Source organism: Canis lupus, chromosome 24 (genome assembly GCF_048164855.1).
Source record: "Canis lupus baileyi chromosome 24, mCanLup2.hap1, whole genome shotgun sequence".
Taxonomy (NCBI): domain Eukaryota; kingdom Metazoa; phylum Chordata; class Mammalia; order Carnivora; family Canidae; genus Canis; species Canis lupus.
Genome location: NC_132861.1, coordinates 33,357,389 through 33,375,971, shown reverse-complemented (window position 1 = coordinate 33,375,971; position 18,583 = coordinate 33,357,389). Strand labels below are relative to the sequence as shown.

Genomic DNA, 18,583 nt, shown 5'->3' with positions numbered 1-18,583 from the left:
ACAACGTTTATATATTTACTCTCTTCTCTGTTTGTGGAAGAATAAACAACTTGTCCCCACCCTCCTCACCCTTAACTGCCTCCCATGGTCCTTCTTTCTCCAAAGCAGTCTTCTGGAAGAAGCCTCACTGCTTCCCTGGCTGGAAACACTCTTTTTGTACCTAAAGAATCAAGTTTACCAATGTTTGCTATTTCAGTATTTCAATATGTGGAACATTAATGTTTTACACCATATTTTATTTCATTACTAATTAAAAATTCCTTAATTTTTTTCAGAAAGTAATAAATATAAGTAAGCAAAAATTGAAACTAATAATAATAACAATACCAACACCTAGAAACCACCATTGTTAACACTTTCATATGCAGGTTTCTGTATCTTACTAGGGTTTTTTACACAACTGTTCTTTTTTCATATGTATATAAATCAGACTGGACTATACTGTGCATATAGTTCTTAAGCTCTTTTTAAACCTATATCACAGATTTCTTTCATGGAACTAAATATCCATTCACAGCACTACTTTTAATGTCTAAAAAGTATTTCAGTGTAAGGATGGTTCATTGTTTATTTAATGAGTCCCCTAATGGACACTAAGGATGTTTTCAATTTTTCACTACCATAAACACTGCTCTAATGAACAGCCCTCAGGCAAACTCAGTTATTTCCTAAGTATACATTCCAAAAAGTAGAATTGTTGGGTCAAAGGGTATATACATTTTTAAAGCTAGTACCATCAAGATACTCTCCCAGAGCCATCTATCCTCCTACAGTAGTATGTTAGGAAGTCTCCACTTTCTGTCAATTTTGCCAACTTGGGTATTTTCATTTGTTAAAAAAGAAATCTTTGCCAACTTGATGGGGGGGGGGGCGATGTTATCCCGTAGCTCCCTTAATTTGCATGTATTTGATTATTAATATGATTGGGATTTTTAAGAATGTTTACTGCTAAATTGTATTCCTTCCTGAATTAACTCCCGATATCCTTGCTAGCTTTTAATTTACATATCTTTCTTTTTCTCTTTAATTTGCGAGATATCTAACATTCATCTCTTTTATCTATAATGCATAACACAGTTGCTGACAAATATAGGCATTACATAAACTTTTGCTGAACAAATGGATAAATCTTTCTATACGTAAGAGAATATGTCACATGTAATGACTATGTTCTCAGTTTGTCCATTTCCTTTTGATTTAATGACCCTCACCTTGACATGCAAAATTTTTCTTGTTGGGATGCCTGAGTCACTCAGCGTTTAAATGTCTGTCTTTGGCTCAGGGTGTGATCCCGAGGTCCTGAGATTCCCACATCGGGCTCCCCACAGGGCTTGCTTTTCCCTCTGCCTACGTCTCTGCCATTCTTTCTGTGCCTCTCATGATTAAATAAATAAAATCTTAAGAAAAAAAAGTTTTTCTTGTTATGTAATCATAGATTTATGCTTGATGGTTGCCTTGGGGTCAAGGTTAGCAAGGTTCCAGATTATAATAATAATATTTTGAAATGTGTAGATTTTTAATAAAAAATATCTAATTCAAATGTTTTAGTTTATAATAAGAAATTAGCTATCTAACTTTTTTTTGATGCTTAACTAGCTCATCCAATACCACTTGCTAAACATTCCATCTTTTCCACATTGACTGAGATGGCTCCTCACCTATATACATGTTTAGGTATTTATACTAAGCATGTGTACAAAACCTGTTTATTTTTTAATGTTCTCCTCCACTGAATAACATTTCTATATGTTCCTCCAAAGCCCCATATTCTTCTAATTACTGAAACTTAAAATAGGTTTTAAGTCTGGTAGGGCATGGCCCTCTCATTTTTCAAATTGAGGGGTCCTATTTTAGCACCTTTATTTTTCCAGGTGAACTCTTGTAAAGTTTCCCCAAACATTTTGTTGGTACTTTGATTGGCATTGTGTTAAATTTATTCATTAATTGACATCTTTACGATATTAAATCTTCCCACCTCTCCACCAGCTGGAAGTATTTTGTCCTTCCTCTGAACTCCCTTAGCACTTTATACCTTTTTAAAAATCACTTTCTACACTATACCCACCCAATTTTTCAAACCTGAAACCTGAGAGGCATCTCCTCCCCTCCTTTCCCCAACTTTCACCCCATCCAATCAATCATCAAGTGCTGCCAATGCTACCTCCTAGATTCCATCCCCTTCTGCCTTTTCCCACTACCAGTACTCTGGTCCAAGTTGCCATCATTTCTGGCTGGGGCCACCATACTGGCCTCCAACCGACCTCCTTGAATCCACCCTGGCTTCCAAGTCATTCTCTACAAGTCAGCCAGAACAATCTTTTAAAAGGCAAATCTGATCATGGCACTCCTCAGCTTTAAAATATTCCAATAGCTCCCCATGGCACCTGGGGTAGAGCCAATCAAGCAGGTCCCAACTCTCTCTTCCAGCTTGAGGCCAACCTCTCTTTAACTCATTCTTTCTACCCTGCTCATAGTAGCCATCATATATGTCCCATGTTTTTTCTCACCCCAAGGTCTTCGTATATTCTGTATCTTGTGTTTGGACTGTTCTTAGCCTTCCCCATTATCTCAGTTTAAGAGGGTTCAATTTCCCAAGTGTATTTTCCCAGCATCCTATACAACTGCTTTTTGGTACTCAGCACATTTGTAATTACTTGTTCAAGTTTCCACGGTAATAACCCTGATAGCAAAAGTTTCCATGGTAGCAATCCTGATAAGTAATCATAAAAAATTATTAATAATAAATACTTTTGAATAATAAGATACAGTCGTTTTCTATCCCAAGTGCTTACACAAAGAGGGTGTTCTAGGGCTTCTATTAGTTTGTGACAGCAAGTTGTTAAATTTTCAGAAATTTTGTGAGCCAGTTGGTGTCATACTGGTAGCTTGAAATCAACCATAGTCAGAGTATTTGCACCATGGAAATCAGCAAACACTACCAACCCTACCGCTCCTTTCCCACCACTTTTCCCTGGAGAGCCAATTGTTAAACCTTCACCAGCACACCGCTGTTTGCATGCACAGTATTATTTAGTCTCACCACAGCTTTGTGAGATAGGTAGCCCATTTTATAGATGGGGAGACTAAGAAGTTAAATCACTTACACAAGATTTAAGAACTAGAGGCATCCAGGAAGCCCAAACCTACAGCATAGGTAGTTCATCTTCACACCACTATACCATAATGAAGGAAGGATCCTGCCGGTCGGACTTACCTACAGTATCCCCAGCATACAGCACAGTGCTGAATATAGTGAGCATGCTCAATCAATATTTGCTTCATGAACGAGTCAATAAAATTTTAGCACATCAGGATAACAGAGCTATTTGCTGATAATAATTGCTAAATAAAAGACACTAGGCAGTATGGCCAAAGACTTGAGTCCTTGTTCTGACTCCACCTTGAATTCAGTGGGCAATTTGTGAACAAGTCACTTCTGCCTGGGTTTCAGTTCTCACATCTGCAAAAGGAGTAGTATGACCAGGTGGTCTTCAACATCTCATCATCTCTATAATTCTTTAAATTTACAAGTAACCTAATATCTATTTTTTCATGGTTATGTGGGCTCTCCTTTTAGCAGACACTTTGTTTCCAAACATTATGGATCATGGCCTCATCTATTCTGTCTGGAAAATTCCTACTTTGCTTTAGAAATGTCACTCTGTGGGATGCCTGAATGGCTGGCTCAGTGGTTGAGCATCTGCCTTTGGGTCAGGGCATGACCCCAGAATCTAGGATTGAGTCCCACATCGGGCTTCCTGTGAGGAGCCTACTTCTCCCTCTGCCTATGCCTCTGCCTCTGTGTGTGTGTGTCTCTCATGAATAAATAAATAAATCTTTCTAAAAAAAATAAGAAATGTAAGTCTATTGTCATCTCCTCTGGAAAGCCTTCACTGATTCCCTAAAGTCAGCCACTCTCTGCTCAGTGCTCCTTGCATTGATACCTCTTATGGGACTTAACCCAATTATCAAGATCCTCTTCTAGAACTGTAGGCTGCTAGAGGCATACTGAAATTACTGATTTTGTGCCTTGAGCATAATGTAGAGATGATGTTTGTTCAATGAATATATGAAGTACACTGATACCTGGGCCCTGCCCTCAGAGATTCAGAGCTCCTTATCTGGGGCCCAAGTGTCCGTGATTTAAAGTACAGCCAAAGGTGAGGACCCCTGCTTCAGAGAGTTTTCACATGTGTACACACGTGTGTGCATATGCACACAGCACCAGGCTCTATATATCCATAGCCTCACTGAGTATTGATATCTTTCATTATTTCAGAAGAGAGCTGAGGATTGGTTGCAACATGATTGTTGTTTGTCCTACTTGTCCCCTCACAGGCCAGATGGTCATCCATATACAGCGGGTAGACTAGAGAAAACAGATGCCAGGTCCCTAGATGTGGAAAGCATCCCAAAGTGAGACCCATTCCTCACCCAACTTGGAACAGCCCACACTCCTGCTTTCCTCTTGCCCTTTCCTCTTGACTCCTTCTCAGTCACCTTCGTAGGCTCTCTCTGTCACTCTGAGCCCTACATGTTGGTGTTCCCAAGGCACCATCTTGAAACTTCTTCCATCCTGTAGCTCCACTCTCTTCTGGGGCCATCTCATCCAGCCCTGTGGCTTGAAATCCTGTCGGATCCTGGCTGCTCCCTTGTTCCACATCCTCAGTGTCTTTCCCTCCAAACGCTTGCCCTACCTGCCTTTCCTACCTCATCTCCCATCATTCTCCTTCCCACCAGTGCCACTCCAGCTAGAGGAATTCATGCTGTTCCCTGATGATGCCAGGCTTATTCCTACTTCTCTGTCTGTAATCTGTTCTCTGCCTGGGACACTCACCCCCAATTCATTGACAGCCCAATACTGTTCTAGAGAACACTGGTGACCCACACAGAAACACATACAGCCTCAAAGAATTCCAGGCACAGATGGAAGGCAATGTGAATGGAGAGGAGAGAAGGTCAGGAAGATATGGAGGCAGGGGGACAGATTTCCACACCTGTGATATGGGTCTCCACACACTGTCCCTTCCTCACCTTCCTGACCACCCTACCCAAAACTCTCCCTCATAATAGGTAAGGAACAGAATTCCTTACCTATTCTTACCTTACCTATTACTGTTGAAATTATATCATCTCTATTCTGTGTTGTCTGTCTTCCTCTCTAGAAAGTAAGTTTTAGTAAGATGAGGGATTTTATCTTGCCCATTTCTATACCTCAAAACCTAGAGCTATGCCATCCCATGGTACTAGGAATGTAATAAATACTTATTTAAATGAATGAATAAATTATGTCCATTTGGAAACTAGAGCAGTAAATATTTTATTGTTATTGCAATAGCATCTTCCATAGAAACACACACATACACATACTAACCGAGCAAAGATGCACTTATCTCAAGAGAAAAAATTCAAAGGTGAAATTTTAAATAAGTATACCTAAAAATTACCCTTCTCTATCTACTCCTCATTGATATCTAACCAGACATTTACACATAAATAAGAAGAGGAGGTTGGATCCAAATGTGAAAAGACACTAAAAAATGTTATTAGAATGTTACAATGCACCTGATATATTGTCTAGGTTTATATATTTCTTTCTCTATACCCCTTGTTTCCTCCCTCAAAATACAATGGCCTAGTTGAACCTCCTGCTTCAGTCATTCCCCCGACTAACAGTCTTTATATCAATAACATTTGTGTTTCTTATGATAACCCCTTTGACTTACTCTTCTTTGCGTGGGAACACTTAATATTGCCTTACAAATCAAGTCTAAATTCCCATACAAGGCTTTGGTTTCTTTCTTTCTTTCTTTCTTTCTTTCTTTCTTTCTTTCTTTCTTTCTTTCTTTCTTTCTTTCTTTTTTCTTTCTTTTCATTTTTAAAAGTTGTGGTAAAATACACAAACAAAATTTACCATCTGAAGCCATTTCTAAGTGTTCAGTTCAGTACATTCACACTGTGCCACCGGTCCCCAGAACTTCTCTCATAAAACTAAAGCACTATACCCATTAAACATCCACTCCAATTCTCCCTTCCCCAACCCCAACACCTGATTACCACCATTTTATGTTCCATCTCTGAATTTGGCCATTCTAGGTACCATACAGGGCTTTTAAGCTGTTTTATGTTTTCCTTCCCTCCCTTTCCTAGCTCATGTGGGCTAAGTTCTGGTCTAGGTTCTACCTGAGTGCATTGCTACAGCTGTAAACTAGCCCTCTCTCCTCCAGACACCTGCTCATCTTACCCACTGGGCCCTGGCACATGAGATTCTCATAGTTGGAACATTCTTCCTTTCTTCTCTGTCTATTCAAATCTTCCCCACCCTTAAAAACAGTCTTTGATTTCTATCTCCTCCTTGAAACCTCTTCCCCCTATTCTGGTCCACACTAAACTCTTGTCTTCTTAGAACTTATATTCCAGTCATTGGAAAAAACAAACATTTTGAATATTCTAATTCCCCAGCTGTTCTGTGCAATATACCATCACTTCATCCAAAAAAATTTCTACATTTCCAAGTAAGAATGATGTCTCATAAGTCATTGTACCTTCCACCAAGAAAAAGTAGATATTCAACAAATTTTGAACAAATATTCAGCAAATTTCAACAAATATTGAAATAATAGATAATTCCTACTTTTATAAAATTTTAAAATAATTTGAATCACTCTGCAGCACAATTGGGCAATTTTGACAAATTCTTTTCAAGAAAATTTAGTCAGAGGCAGCAACTTGGTCTAATTTTTTATCTGATCGCTTAGATAAAAGTCTGTTCTAGCATGGTTCTAGCCGAGTCAAATTTATGAAGATGTGCTCATTAAATGAGCTCCCCTGATCATTTCCCAAATGGTTTAGAAATTTAAGTTTCTAAACATAAAATAAAATTTAAAAGCAAGTCTACACTTCCCCATTCAATGCCTATCACCCAGTCCACTCTTCCCACACCAGTAAAAGGACCTAGAAAAGGTAAAATCATTATAAAGTGGAGACACTGGGAACTAGAGCAAAGGTGAACCAGAAGCCCATCTCCCTTGGATCATTTTCTCACCCACCTGTATAAATGAACCTCCCTGGAGCTCCTTTGCAGAACTGTTTGGATTTATAAGATAATGTCACCTCCACTACTCCGGGGATGTGCCGGGGAGGAGTCTGCACTCTGATGGCATGAGGAGTGATTAGCTGAGGAATGAACAGGCAGGGAAATAAAATGCTTGTTATACAAATGATCCCCGAGGATACAGAGGACAGGAGTATCTCCCACAATGACCTCCCAGAACAAACTGGCTATACTCCCATTGCCCCAAACGCTCCAAATGCCCTTCCCTGTATCTCGCATGTTTCTACCCTGGAATTTCCTTGCCACTTAACCTTTCTGGATCCTTGCTTTACCACCAGCCCAGCTTAAGACTTTCCCACCTCGGGGGCCCATCTCTGGATTCACTTCCTCCCTGCTTTCTACATTGCTACTCTCTCATGTCATGACTTGGCAATTTCCATATCCAACCTAGCAGTGTCACTTGTCTTTTTGTAATATCTTGTTGGTTTTCTCATTATGAAAGTGGAACATACCCACTTTAGAAAATTAGGAAATTATAGAAAAATATGAAGAAAAATATTAGCATTGCATAACCTGGAGACAGCCACTGTTAATCTTTGGCATGCTTCCAGGACTTTTCTATGGATGGGTATTATATAATCAGATTTTATATCCATAGACACTCATCCTGATTTTTTTTTTCAGTTAGCATTATAGCGTAAATACTATCCCTTCTCCTGTGTCATTAGAACTTTTTTAAGACCTAATTTTTAATGGTGGAATTGAACCATTCCTATTATTTACTATTTAGGCTATTCTAATTTTTCACAATGATAAACAATGTTGCAATAAATATTTACCTTTTTAAGGGATCCATACCTACAATAAATGTGGTTTACATGTCTCTTAATTCTTGGTGCCTTGCTCATAGTAGGTACTTAGTAAGGTGCATTCATGCTGCTGATGTTCCAGGAATTACATTTCCCCAAATCAAAACCATCTTTGGGTCAAAGAAAATCGGGGAAGCAAGTTGTCTGTACCTACCTCACTCCATACAAGCATGGTCCCAAACACCACTTGGAGGCCATCAAAGAAGTTGTCTCCAATGATGATAACCATGGCTCCTCCTGTGGTCCAGCCTTCGCTTGGGCTAATGGCTTTGATGCAGGGGGTAGCTAAGAAGATAGAAAAGAAAAAGTCAGGACTGTCCTTTGATGGTTGAAATCTGGAGTTTTGGGGATTGGCTGCTCTTGAAAGCTGTTGGTTATTCCAAGTTCAAGTTGAGCTTTGCTGACTTGCCATCATTCCCTAATTGGTTGCTGGTTTTCACCAGGTCATTAAAGCCTAATGAGTTGACCACTATGTATGAAAACGTGGAACACTTAGCTAATTGTGCAAAGGGTGTTTTTAAAACCCTGTTGTTTTTCCCCATATTTTTATAAGTTGATCACACTGGAAATGTGTAAATCCCTTTTCTCTCCCCACCTCCTCTGCCCCAAGATGTTAAGATTTACAAGGCCTACTAATGTGCTAGAGAGAGAAGGAGAAAGTAAAATCTATCACAGTGGAGGTTTTTTTTTTTTTTTTCAGTTCTATCAAGAGACAATTTCTAATCACTTTCCTAACTTTGTAGGATGCATTTCCCCTCCTCCCTTCTTCCATATGTTCAAGGCCTCTGGACTTTACATCCCAACAGGAACCCAATATGGTTTTCAGGCCATAACTAAAGTCAATCCATCACTCCATTTCCAAAGTTGACAGGGTCAAAGGTGGAGGAGAACTTTGGCAGGACTCCAAAAACATGAGCCCCCTTTGAACAGCCAGTCAATCACATCCAATCAGTCAAAAGAAACTGGATGGGTTCCTAGTTCTGAACCCTGGGATTTTCTTCTCTCCTTTCAGTGCCCACTGTGGGAGAATTAACACCACTCCAAATTCTTTACTGATTCAATCATTTTCTTTCAGTTCATTAATTCCTATTTAAATTGATACAAGACACATTTTGAGGGCCATGTTGGGGTGGGGGCTGGTCGGCAGTATACAGCAAAACATCACACTAAAATAGTAGCCTCGGTCAGCCTTTCACCCTACATTATAAAGCCTTAGTACCCCAATGAGTCGGGGAGTGTGAAAGATGGAATTTACCGAGGTATTTGTCAGTTATCTTCCTTGATATGCTTTAATTTTTTGGACAACTTGAAGTTGAACAGTTACCAGTATTTCTGACGACTTTAATGCACATAGAAAACTACCCGGAGCAGATCATGGTTTCTTCTTGTCCAAGCAAACAAAAATCAATTAGTGTCAATTTCATTCCACACATTGTTTTGTTTTGCCCACAATCTGTTTAAGGGCACATCTGACACTTATTCATACATGTCTGGCACCGTAATGTTCCTGTTTAACTAAGATGTCATGGGCCTACGTTTGCCTGAAATGCCCGTCTAGCAAAAAGAAAAACACAGAACTGGATGGCAGAGATGGTGAGGCACGGGGGCCTGAAGGTCGGCTGGGAGGCGCGCGGCCTTCAACAGAACAGGCAGGAGTCAGCGCTTACAACTTCACTTAAAACCCACATGATCTTGTGTGCTTTCTTCACTTCCACTCAGACAACATTTGTTTTGTTTTTTGTTTTTTTAAAGATTTTATTTATTCATGAGAGACTCAGAGAGAGGCAGAGACACAGGCAGAGGGAGAAGCAGGCTCCCTTTGGGGAACCTGATGCGGGACTCGATCCCAGCACCCCAGGATCACGACCTGAGCCGAAGTCAGATGCTCAACCTCAGAGCCACCCAGGGGCCTCTCAGACATCAATTTAAAATTCAAACCAGGACAATGACAGAGACCTTGACTTATCAGCCCTCCCAGACTGCTCCCAGCCCTACCTTCTGATGGGTCCAGCCTTCTTGCTCGCCGTCCATGCTTAGAGTTGTTATGAACAAACATGTTGTCAGAAACAGCCAGCACGTGTCCATCCACATTCACTGTTGTTGACAACACAACCTGCATTTTTGAAGTAAAAGTGGGGTTGGGGAAGGGGTGGAGTTAGTTGTTCATAAAGTAGCAAAAGTCGCAGTGTACTGTTTTGCTAGACTCCCCTATGGCTTGATGAGAGACGGAACAGAGTCTGGGGGCCAGGGCCATGCCCTCGGCATCTCAGCCGGTCATCCTCCCCCTGTGATTACGGCAGAGCTTCCTGGAAAAAAAGAGGCCACCCTTCACTCAGGTGCTGGTACGTATTTGTATTCAAACCATGCCCAGGTGATGAGATGGGGAACCTGGCCATCTGCCGACTGGTTCCAAAACCCTCACTCTCTACCACAGGACCTTGGTCACCCTGAGGAGCTGTGTGCACTCAGGAAATGAAGATCTCACCACCAGCTGGGAGGTCATCTCTCCCAGCTCGAGAATGGGTTCTCACACTTCTACTGTGTGCGAAAGTAATGCTGGGCCCACGGATGCTGCCTGAGGAGTTGTTTGTGGTCACCCCGCTCACTAGAGAGCAGTGGCAGAGATGCCCCGGTTTTTGGTGAGGAGATGAAGTTGCTGGAATTCAGTGTTGAAAATGTAGGGCATTTAGTATCTAAGCAGAGGAAAGGGAAGAGATGAGTGTGGAATAGTGGAACACAGATTAGGAGTCAGAACTAAAGTTAACACACCTGCTGTTTTGTGACCTTGTAACCTGGGACAAATTACCTCACCTTTTCTAATCTCCATTTCTCTCATCTGTAAAACATAAACGACAATGCCTCTCTCGGGGCTCAATAAATAATGTAAGGATGAAATGAGATGCTGCACGGAAAGAGTTAGGTGCAGGGCCTGGCACGTGCCAAATTGGGATGAGTTCCACCCTAATTGCCTCACCTCGGCCTTATTTGGCCTGTCAGTAGGACAGGTGACAATACTCAGTGAGCCCCTCCCGTTGTGCAGCTCTAAGGGAGGCTCTAGAAAGGCAGACACATGGACTGGGTACCAAAAATTACAAGGCACCCCCAAAGAGCTCACTTTCGGGGGTGAGAGTGGGGAGAAACATGGCTAACACATCAAACAAATAGCATGCCAAAGGAAATCAAATTAAATTCTATGTGTGTGCTGTAGGTCAGGGGTACAGAAGATATTCAAAGAGGCAGAGGTCAGTTAAGCTCAGAGCAGTTGGAAAAGAGTAGCTGAGGTGGGTGGACTTGAGTGTGCCCACTATCTACTTCACCCAGGAGGATGGGCCATCCTAGATCTGAAAATGACTCTTCGCCTCTATTCCCAAATTAAACTTGCTGATATTATATGTATAATTTTTCTGTCAGCCCTTCCTTCCTTATTAAATGAAGGGTGTGAGGGTGGGAGATACCTTGGCCCTGCCTTGTCTCTAATGTGAAGGATTATTCATTCGTATATTCATTCATTAAATGGCACTTGAAATGAGTAATTTCAAGCAAACAAAGTAAACAGAACAGTATAATAAATCCTTTTTTTTTTTTTAGGTGAAGTTTACATACATTGAAATGCACAAATCTTAGCTGCACAATGTTGTCAGATGCATGCAGGGAAGACATGCCATGTCAGGGCATGGAACATTTCCATCTCCCCAGAAAGTTATCTTGTGTCCCTTCTTAATTAATCTGACCCACTACCTAACCCTCACCCAAGGAAACCCTTCTGAATGTATTTTTACCTTCAGAGGTGTCTTAGATGGTATCTTTTAAAATTTTTCAATATGTATTTTAATATAATAGGGGTTCAAGAGAACCCCTAAAAGCATGAGTCCCCAAAAGATTTCACCTAACCTAGTCCCAGGGGCATGACAGATGCAGACAAGAATTTTCCATGGAATAAGTGGGCTTCAGTCATTCATCCCAAAAGCATTCACTGAGCTCCTGCTACGTGTTGGGTATTACATCAGGCCCTGGAGATTCAAAGATGACAAAATGTGCTCCTACTCGGCTATGAGTCTCTTCCACACTTCGGTTCATGAAAATACTATGGGTTCGGTGTCCCTGCCTTTCTGTGACATCAAAAGGAACTTAAAGGAACCTCAGTTGTCATTCAGAAAATTATTGTCAACAGCCCACAAGTCAGGGATGCAGCCTATCTAGCTCCAGATCTGTTTTCAATTGTGCCCATGTCAACATGTTTAAGAGTCTGGGGAAAGTCCTTCCAGAAAGTTCCTATTGTATGGTGGCCACCGAAAGGTGTAGACATCCATCACTCGCCACGAGTGCATGGAGATGCAAGTTCTTATCAGAGCAAGCACAAGATGGCATCATAGTCAAAGAGAGGGAGAAGCCAAGGCTCCTGGCATGGAGTTAAGATGAACATATACTTCTGCATATACTTCCCCCCGCTGAAAATAACAGGAGAAGGTGGAGAAAAAAGAGCAATCAGACCACTTTTACAAATCGTGTGTGTGAACGGATTGACATAGCTGCCATCTCTGCAAAAACCCAAAGCAAGAGGAGGTTTCAGGCTTCAGTTGCTGATGAGCTGTACGAGGCCCAGTGAGGGGAGCCCCAGTCTGTCTGAGGATTCTGTGGGTATAGAGAGTGTTCTCTCGGAGGCCGCTTGACTTCATCCCACAAACTCCTTGTCATACTGTACTTTAGTGCTCCTCATGCATTCCTGCCACAAAATATGGGGCTTTCTCGAGCCAGCTGATTTCATCATTGTCCATTTGGGTGGAGTGAGATTTGGTTCCAAAGTGAACGTTTCCCGAATGACATACCCTGATGGTTCAGATGCACTTCATTATTTTCTATTAACAATGGAAATAAATTTTAATCTCTTGCTGGCTAGCTCTGGCCTCTCATGACAGCAAGGGAATTAACCTGAATTATTTCAGTGTCTGCAAAATTTATTACAAGATTTTAAATTATGTCCAAATGTATGTGCGTGTGTGCGTGTGTGTGTGTGTGTATATATATATATAGATACAAGGCAAGTTCTCATTTTTAATATTCCAACTATCTTACACTGTGGGGCATCTAGAAGAGCCTGCCGATTAAACTGCTTTGGGAAAATGTAGAGGATTTAATCTTCCACCCCCCCCGTGAAACCCGACATGTTTGCTGGTTGTTCTTATACGTGTGCGCACACACGCACACAAATATTGACTTTTACATACATTCACTCTCCTTCTGGAGGAAAACGAACTTCGTTATGGAGGTGAAGATACGTTTGGTACATTCAAAGCTTCGAATTTAACTTCCTTCACTATTTTCTGATGAACGATGACAACACTGATATTATTCTATTCAGACAAGTTAAAGTTTCTGAATGTTTGGGGACTAAAGGAAGTGGAATGTGCATTCCAGCATCGTCTCACTCCCAGGCCTTCCCCTTCCACAAGCCAACTTCTTTCCCCTAGTGAGTATTTCCTGGGTCACGAAGGCTGACCTTTTCCATCTGGAATCAATCAGTCAACCCCTGACAACTTCCTGAAACACCTCACTCCATTTCCTGTTCTCCCCCCTTCTCTCTTTCCCCCTGGTTTGCTTCACTCTTCAAAACTGCAGGCCACAGCAGCTTAATGTTAGAGGGTCAGACACAGTTAGACTCCAAAACACTACACAAGGACACCTTTGACCTTCAAAAATCTTTACATCTTAGCTAAACAAATCAAGGTCAACATTTCTTACCATTACCTTGTTAACTATTTGTATGCATCTTTGCCAACGATCTTCTGATCATATAACCATCAATACCACTTGTTCTCCTAAGCTCATAAACGGATCTGTTTTCCAAGTAGCAAATTTAGTCTTGACAAAGGGTACCGTTTGGAAGTAGCCAAAACTAAAAGTCACGAGCATTATAACAAACATATGGAGAATCTTGCCTACAAAGGAACTTCTATGTCTCATCAGTGTCTCCTATCGCCTTAACCTGATACCTTGTCTTTTCTAAAGCTGTCAGGCTTTCTTGGCACTGCCATTCTGCTGGCACGGCCCAAAAGAATGCCAATTAAGAATACAGATGTCCATAATTTGTGTGGGATGGACCTCCAGTTTTTGCTGCTGACACTGTGACAGCTTTCATTTTTTTCTCATAGTTGGCATATCTGTATTTTAGCTCGAAGCTTCACAAGGAAAGCCTGCAGATCTGAAACCCAAGCTACTGTAGATGATAGCTCTCCTCGACTGAGACATTTCAGTTCAACACAAAAGCAATAACCAATTATATTCATGCAAGTATTATTTATGACCTGGCACTTTAAAGACAAGATTCCAAGAAGGAGAAGTAGGGACCCATTGAAATTGCTTGCATTTTTTAGAGCAGAAATAGTTTTTTACTTTTGGCAATTCTTTATTTTGCTTTGCGAAATCTTTAACTTTTGGTGAGGCCAGATCAATACACACAGACCAACTGGAGAGTGGTAGTGTAGTTTCCGTTCTGAATCATCCAATTAAATGGCAATTTTAGTTATATGAATAAAAAGTCTGTATCTCCCCTTGAAAAATACAAGACAGTTGTAAGAACAAAATCTACAACTCTGTTAGCAATCTGCTAAAAGTGTTCAAGAAAACTGGCCTTTTCAAATTATTTTTTTCTTCTCATTATCTAAAAGTGCTCCCATGTCCCTCACTCTAATAATTTATACAAAGCAGGAGATAAGTTGTAAAGAGCTCTTTCCTGCCTATATGAGGCCATGGTGGGAGTTACTCTTTAGGTGGGCACATCCGTGAATCTGTACAACCCCTTTCCAATAGAGGAACTGCTCCTTTTGGTATCAGAACGATATCATGCAGTATGGGAACTCTTACAACCCTTGGGGTATTTTTATGTCTCACTCTGAGATGTCTTTGACTGTTTGGGAACATCATACTTTCAGGTTTCTTTCCTTTTTTTTTTTTTTTATCTCTCCTTCTCTGTTTTATTTTTTTTATTTTTTTTTTATGATAGTCACAGAGAGAGAGAGAGAGAGAGAGAGAGGCAGAGACACAGGCAGAGGGAGAAGCAGGCTCCATGCACCGGGAGCCCGATGTGGGATTCGATCCCGGGTCTCCAGGATTGCGCCCTGGGCCAAAGGCAGGCGCCAAACCGCTGCGCCACCCAGGGATCTTATCTCTCCTTCTCAAAGCTATAACTGTATGATTTGGTTGAGTTACTTAAGTCAGAGGAATGACCAGCTTGGAGTCTACCCCTAGCCAGTCTTTCTCAGCTCACACACAGGTGTCCCTGTAAAGACCCAACATCTCCCATAGAAGGGTAAAGGAAAAAGAGAAGTCAAAATGAAAAATGTGCGGAATGACCACACGATCTGCTCTTTGAAACAGATGAGAATCCTAGTGTCTGTAGTCACTAGAGAATAATTACACTGGTTAGAAACCTCCCCATATGGATCAGAGTTCTTGCTTTGAAAACACACCAAATTCTATCATTTGTCAGACACATTTCCCCTCCATTTCATATATTTTTTTAATTTTTATTTATTTATGATAGTCACAGAGAGAGAGAGAGAGGCAGAGACACAGGCAGTCCCCTCCATTTCAATGGGGGTCATGCACCTTCTAGTCGAACATGGAGCCTTTGGTAGTTTAATCTCAGTAAAGCCCTGATAGGCAGCATTTAGAATACACTCAAGGTGGAAGACTCTCCAATACCTACTCACAAACATGCATCCACCAAGCTAAATAAAACGGTCCAGAAAATTCCTGTTATTTTGCCAAGTATGGAAAAAAATTCTTTATGACATTTTACATCTGGAAATGGAATTAAATTCATGATGTGCTTTTCCCTTATAACTGTTCAGTTGCTATATATGTTATTTCAGCTTTCCCAAAGTGTAACTATTATGTGGGATTTTATTTTCCACCTGTGGTAGGAGGAAAGAGACATAGAGACCATTAAAGGGAAAAGAGAAAAGCAAGACAGACTTCTGGTTGTGGTGGGCAACCAAGTCTGGAGTCCATATCAATGAGGAAAAAAATATTCTGTTGGTGTTTTTATACACTGGCTAATTTTCACATTCAACAAGGGGACTCTGATGAAACAATTTTGTCTAAGCCTCCATTAAGTCAACCCAGGCTAACAACAAACAACTGGCTACTGCGAATTGTTTCTCCCACCACTTTATTCTTGGCACACATCGTATTTTCAAACCAGATTTAAAGCCTAGATTCTTCTTCGTTACTGGACTCCAGGGTCTCCAAAATTACCTTTAAACACCTACCCCGCAAGTATGGATTTTGTCATCTTTTTTTTTTTTTTTTGTAAGGAATTCCCAGAATTCTTAGCAATCACTGTTGTTTCATATTCCCTAAGGCTAAATTTTCTGTTCAGTTAAGGATCAAGTGCCAAATGAGAGAACATCAAGTTGATTGCTGTTGAGACAGATGTGGGGCATTGTGGGGCTGCTCACACCAAGGGATGGGGGGAATCATGGCATTAATGACATAACTCCTGAGAAGACACTTTTTTAAGTAAGAAGACAGCCCTATATTTCAATCAGTTAGAGGTATTTGTTGATACTGCCAGTGACATTCCCAGCAATACTCTACTGCTATATGCAATGGAGACTTACAGAAAACATTGCCACTACTTTGAGGGCTTCCAGGTGGTTGATGAAGCATAAGAAACACTGCACATAATCAGAAAAGATGGCCATATAGTAATGTATAATTAAGGTCTAAATTGTGTGGCCATTGTATACTCCAAGAGCCCAAAGGTGAGAAAAATTAATCTGAACTGAAGGCAGTGACCAACATTTTCATCAAGGAAATGAGATTTGAGATAGGCCTCAAAGAATTGAAAAAGTTTTGTTATACAGCTTGAGCTTACTGAAATCATTATTCTGACACTTTAAAAAAAATCTAATTGGCATAAATGCAGTAGCATGCTGAAGACTTTCCACTGGCATATTTTGCAAATTTGGCTTAGGATGGCCATCTATTAAGAGCCTTTAAAAAAAAAAAAACAGTTGACTGTACAAAAATCAAGTGGCAATTTTTTAAACCAGTCTTTCATGTCATCAGGGAGCCTGCTTTACAACTAAATTTCCCCCATCTCTAAGGTCATAGACACTTGCTACATCTACCTTCCCTTTTATTCCACTGAACCCATTGCTTTTCCCATCTAAAACATATGCCAAGTGGGATGGTTATAGCCAAGGGCAGTATTTTACTAGCAAACATTTTGAGAGCCACAGGGGAGCCTTAACATATTTGATGCAGTTCTTGACTTGGCTGGGCCATTCTCTTCCACCAAACTCTGCCCCCTCAGGGACCTCATGAATCACCTGTCGTCCACCAAAAACCAGGAGCACGTAGTCCCCATAAGCAGCTACAAAATCTATATATTCTTACTGCAAAACTATGAAAGCTTTGCTTTCCAGGGAGTTCTGCATCTGATTGTTCTGGAATGTGTTCAGAGGTAGATTTCAGAGCCCAAATCTGAGTCTCCTAAATGTTGAAGCATGTAAGCTTTGTTTCCACCTAACTGAAATCTGACATGCCCTTTCCCAAAAGTTATACAGGCAGCTACTTGCTATTACGTCCCCCTCTTTTCTTCCACGAATAACTCAAAACACATTCCCTACGTGGGTTGGTTAAAGTTTTTATCATCCTGATTCTTGTCTGCATTTGAGATACCAAAAGACACGGAGTAGGGGAGCAGAAGGGTATCCTGTGAAACAGAGAAAAGCTTGATGTAACCCACAGAAAGCCTTCCCCAAACTTTCTGGACTGCGGGAAATATCCTCAAACCCTCAGAAAGTTGGTTGGGTTTTTTTTCTGACTCCAAATAGATAATTATTATTTCTCAGACTATCTGGTTTGTTTTACCACCAGATAATGGACTCACCTGTTGATTAGAGAGGCCATAAGTCAAGTGATTTTCATTATGAGCTTAAAAACTGCTGCTCGGTAGCACAACAATCTTCAAATGGCACATGAGATCACAGAGCAGCTGGAGTAGCTCTTGAATTGAAAGATTTGAACTGAAGAAACCTGCAGGCAGCTGGAGCTGTATTAAATTTTTACCATTTGGAGTTAATTTAAACTCTCGTTTCCCTCTTCAATGGGTGTGAGAGAAACATTCAACATTTTTTATTTAAGGAAAATAGATGGTGGTGCCATTAAAAAGTTTTATATAAGAACTGAGGGTTTAAGAAATCATAAGGGTTTGTTGGATGGATCTTGGCCCTGTTCCAAGACATGAGTAGCCCTGCCCTTTGCTCCAGCATCATTCAAAGAGACTAGTGGCTAACGCCCAGCTGTGTGGACTGGGTGTCTTTGTCATCCACGTTAATTTCCCCATTGTTCCTGTGCAGTGGCTGCATCCAGGCCCTCGGCCTCTCACATTATCCAGCTACCCCAGTGATGCCAGTCGGTGTTCACACAGCCTCACTTTCTTTCTACATCCTGATAGAGATCTTTATGTCTTCTACTCCCTTCTCCCCACCATGGTGTATTGCTTTTCTCTTCCTCAGAGGTCTGACAGACCGGCTAGGGCACAACCCTTTCCCTCATCCCCTCCTAGTACCCCTCAAAATCCCCTTCTGGCAGGCCCATCCTGGGATTGTGTGAAGATCCTATAAACAAACAGAAATCAACTCAGTGCTGA

At 41.0% G+C, this 18,583-nt stretch overlaps 1 protein-coding gene across 2 annotated transcripts in view; it reads right to left on the bottom strand.

Annotated features, from left to right (window-relative positions):
- EBF2 (EBF transcription factor 2) overlaps positions 1-18,583 on the bottom strand; it is a 192,508-nt gene that overhangs the window by 33,216 nt on the left and 140,709 nt on the right. For both annotated transcript variants that reach the window (XM_072796221.1, XM_072796222.1), the window contains exons 8-10: positions 9,919-10,036; positions 8,078-8,208; positions 7,050-7,176 (exon numbers count right to left, since the gene is read on the bottom strand). In XM_072796221.1, coding sequence (XP_072652322.1) covers positions 7,050-7,176; positions 8,078-8,208; positions 9,919-10,036 — 376 coding nt within the window. The remainder of the gene's footprint in view (positions 1-7,049; positions 7,177-8,077; positions 8,209-9,918; positions 10,037-18,583) is intronic.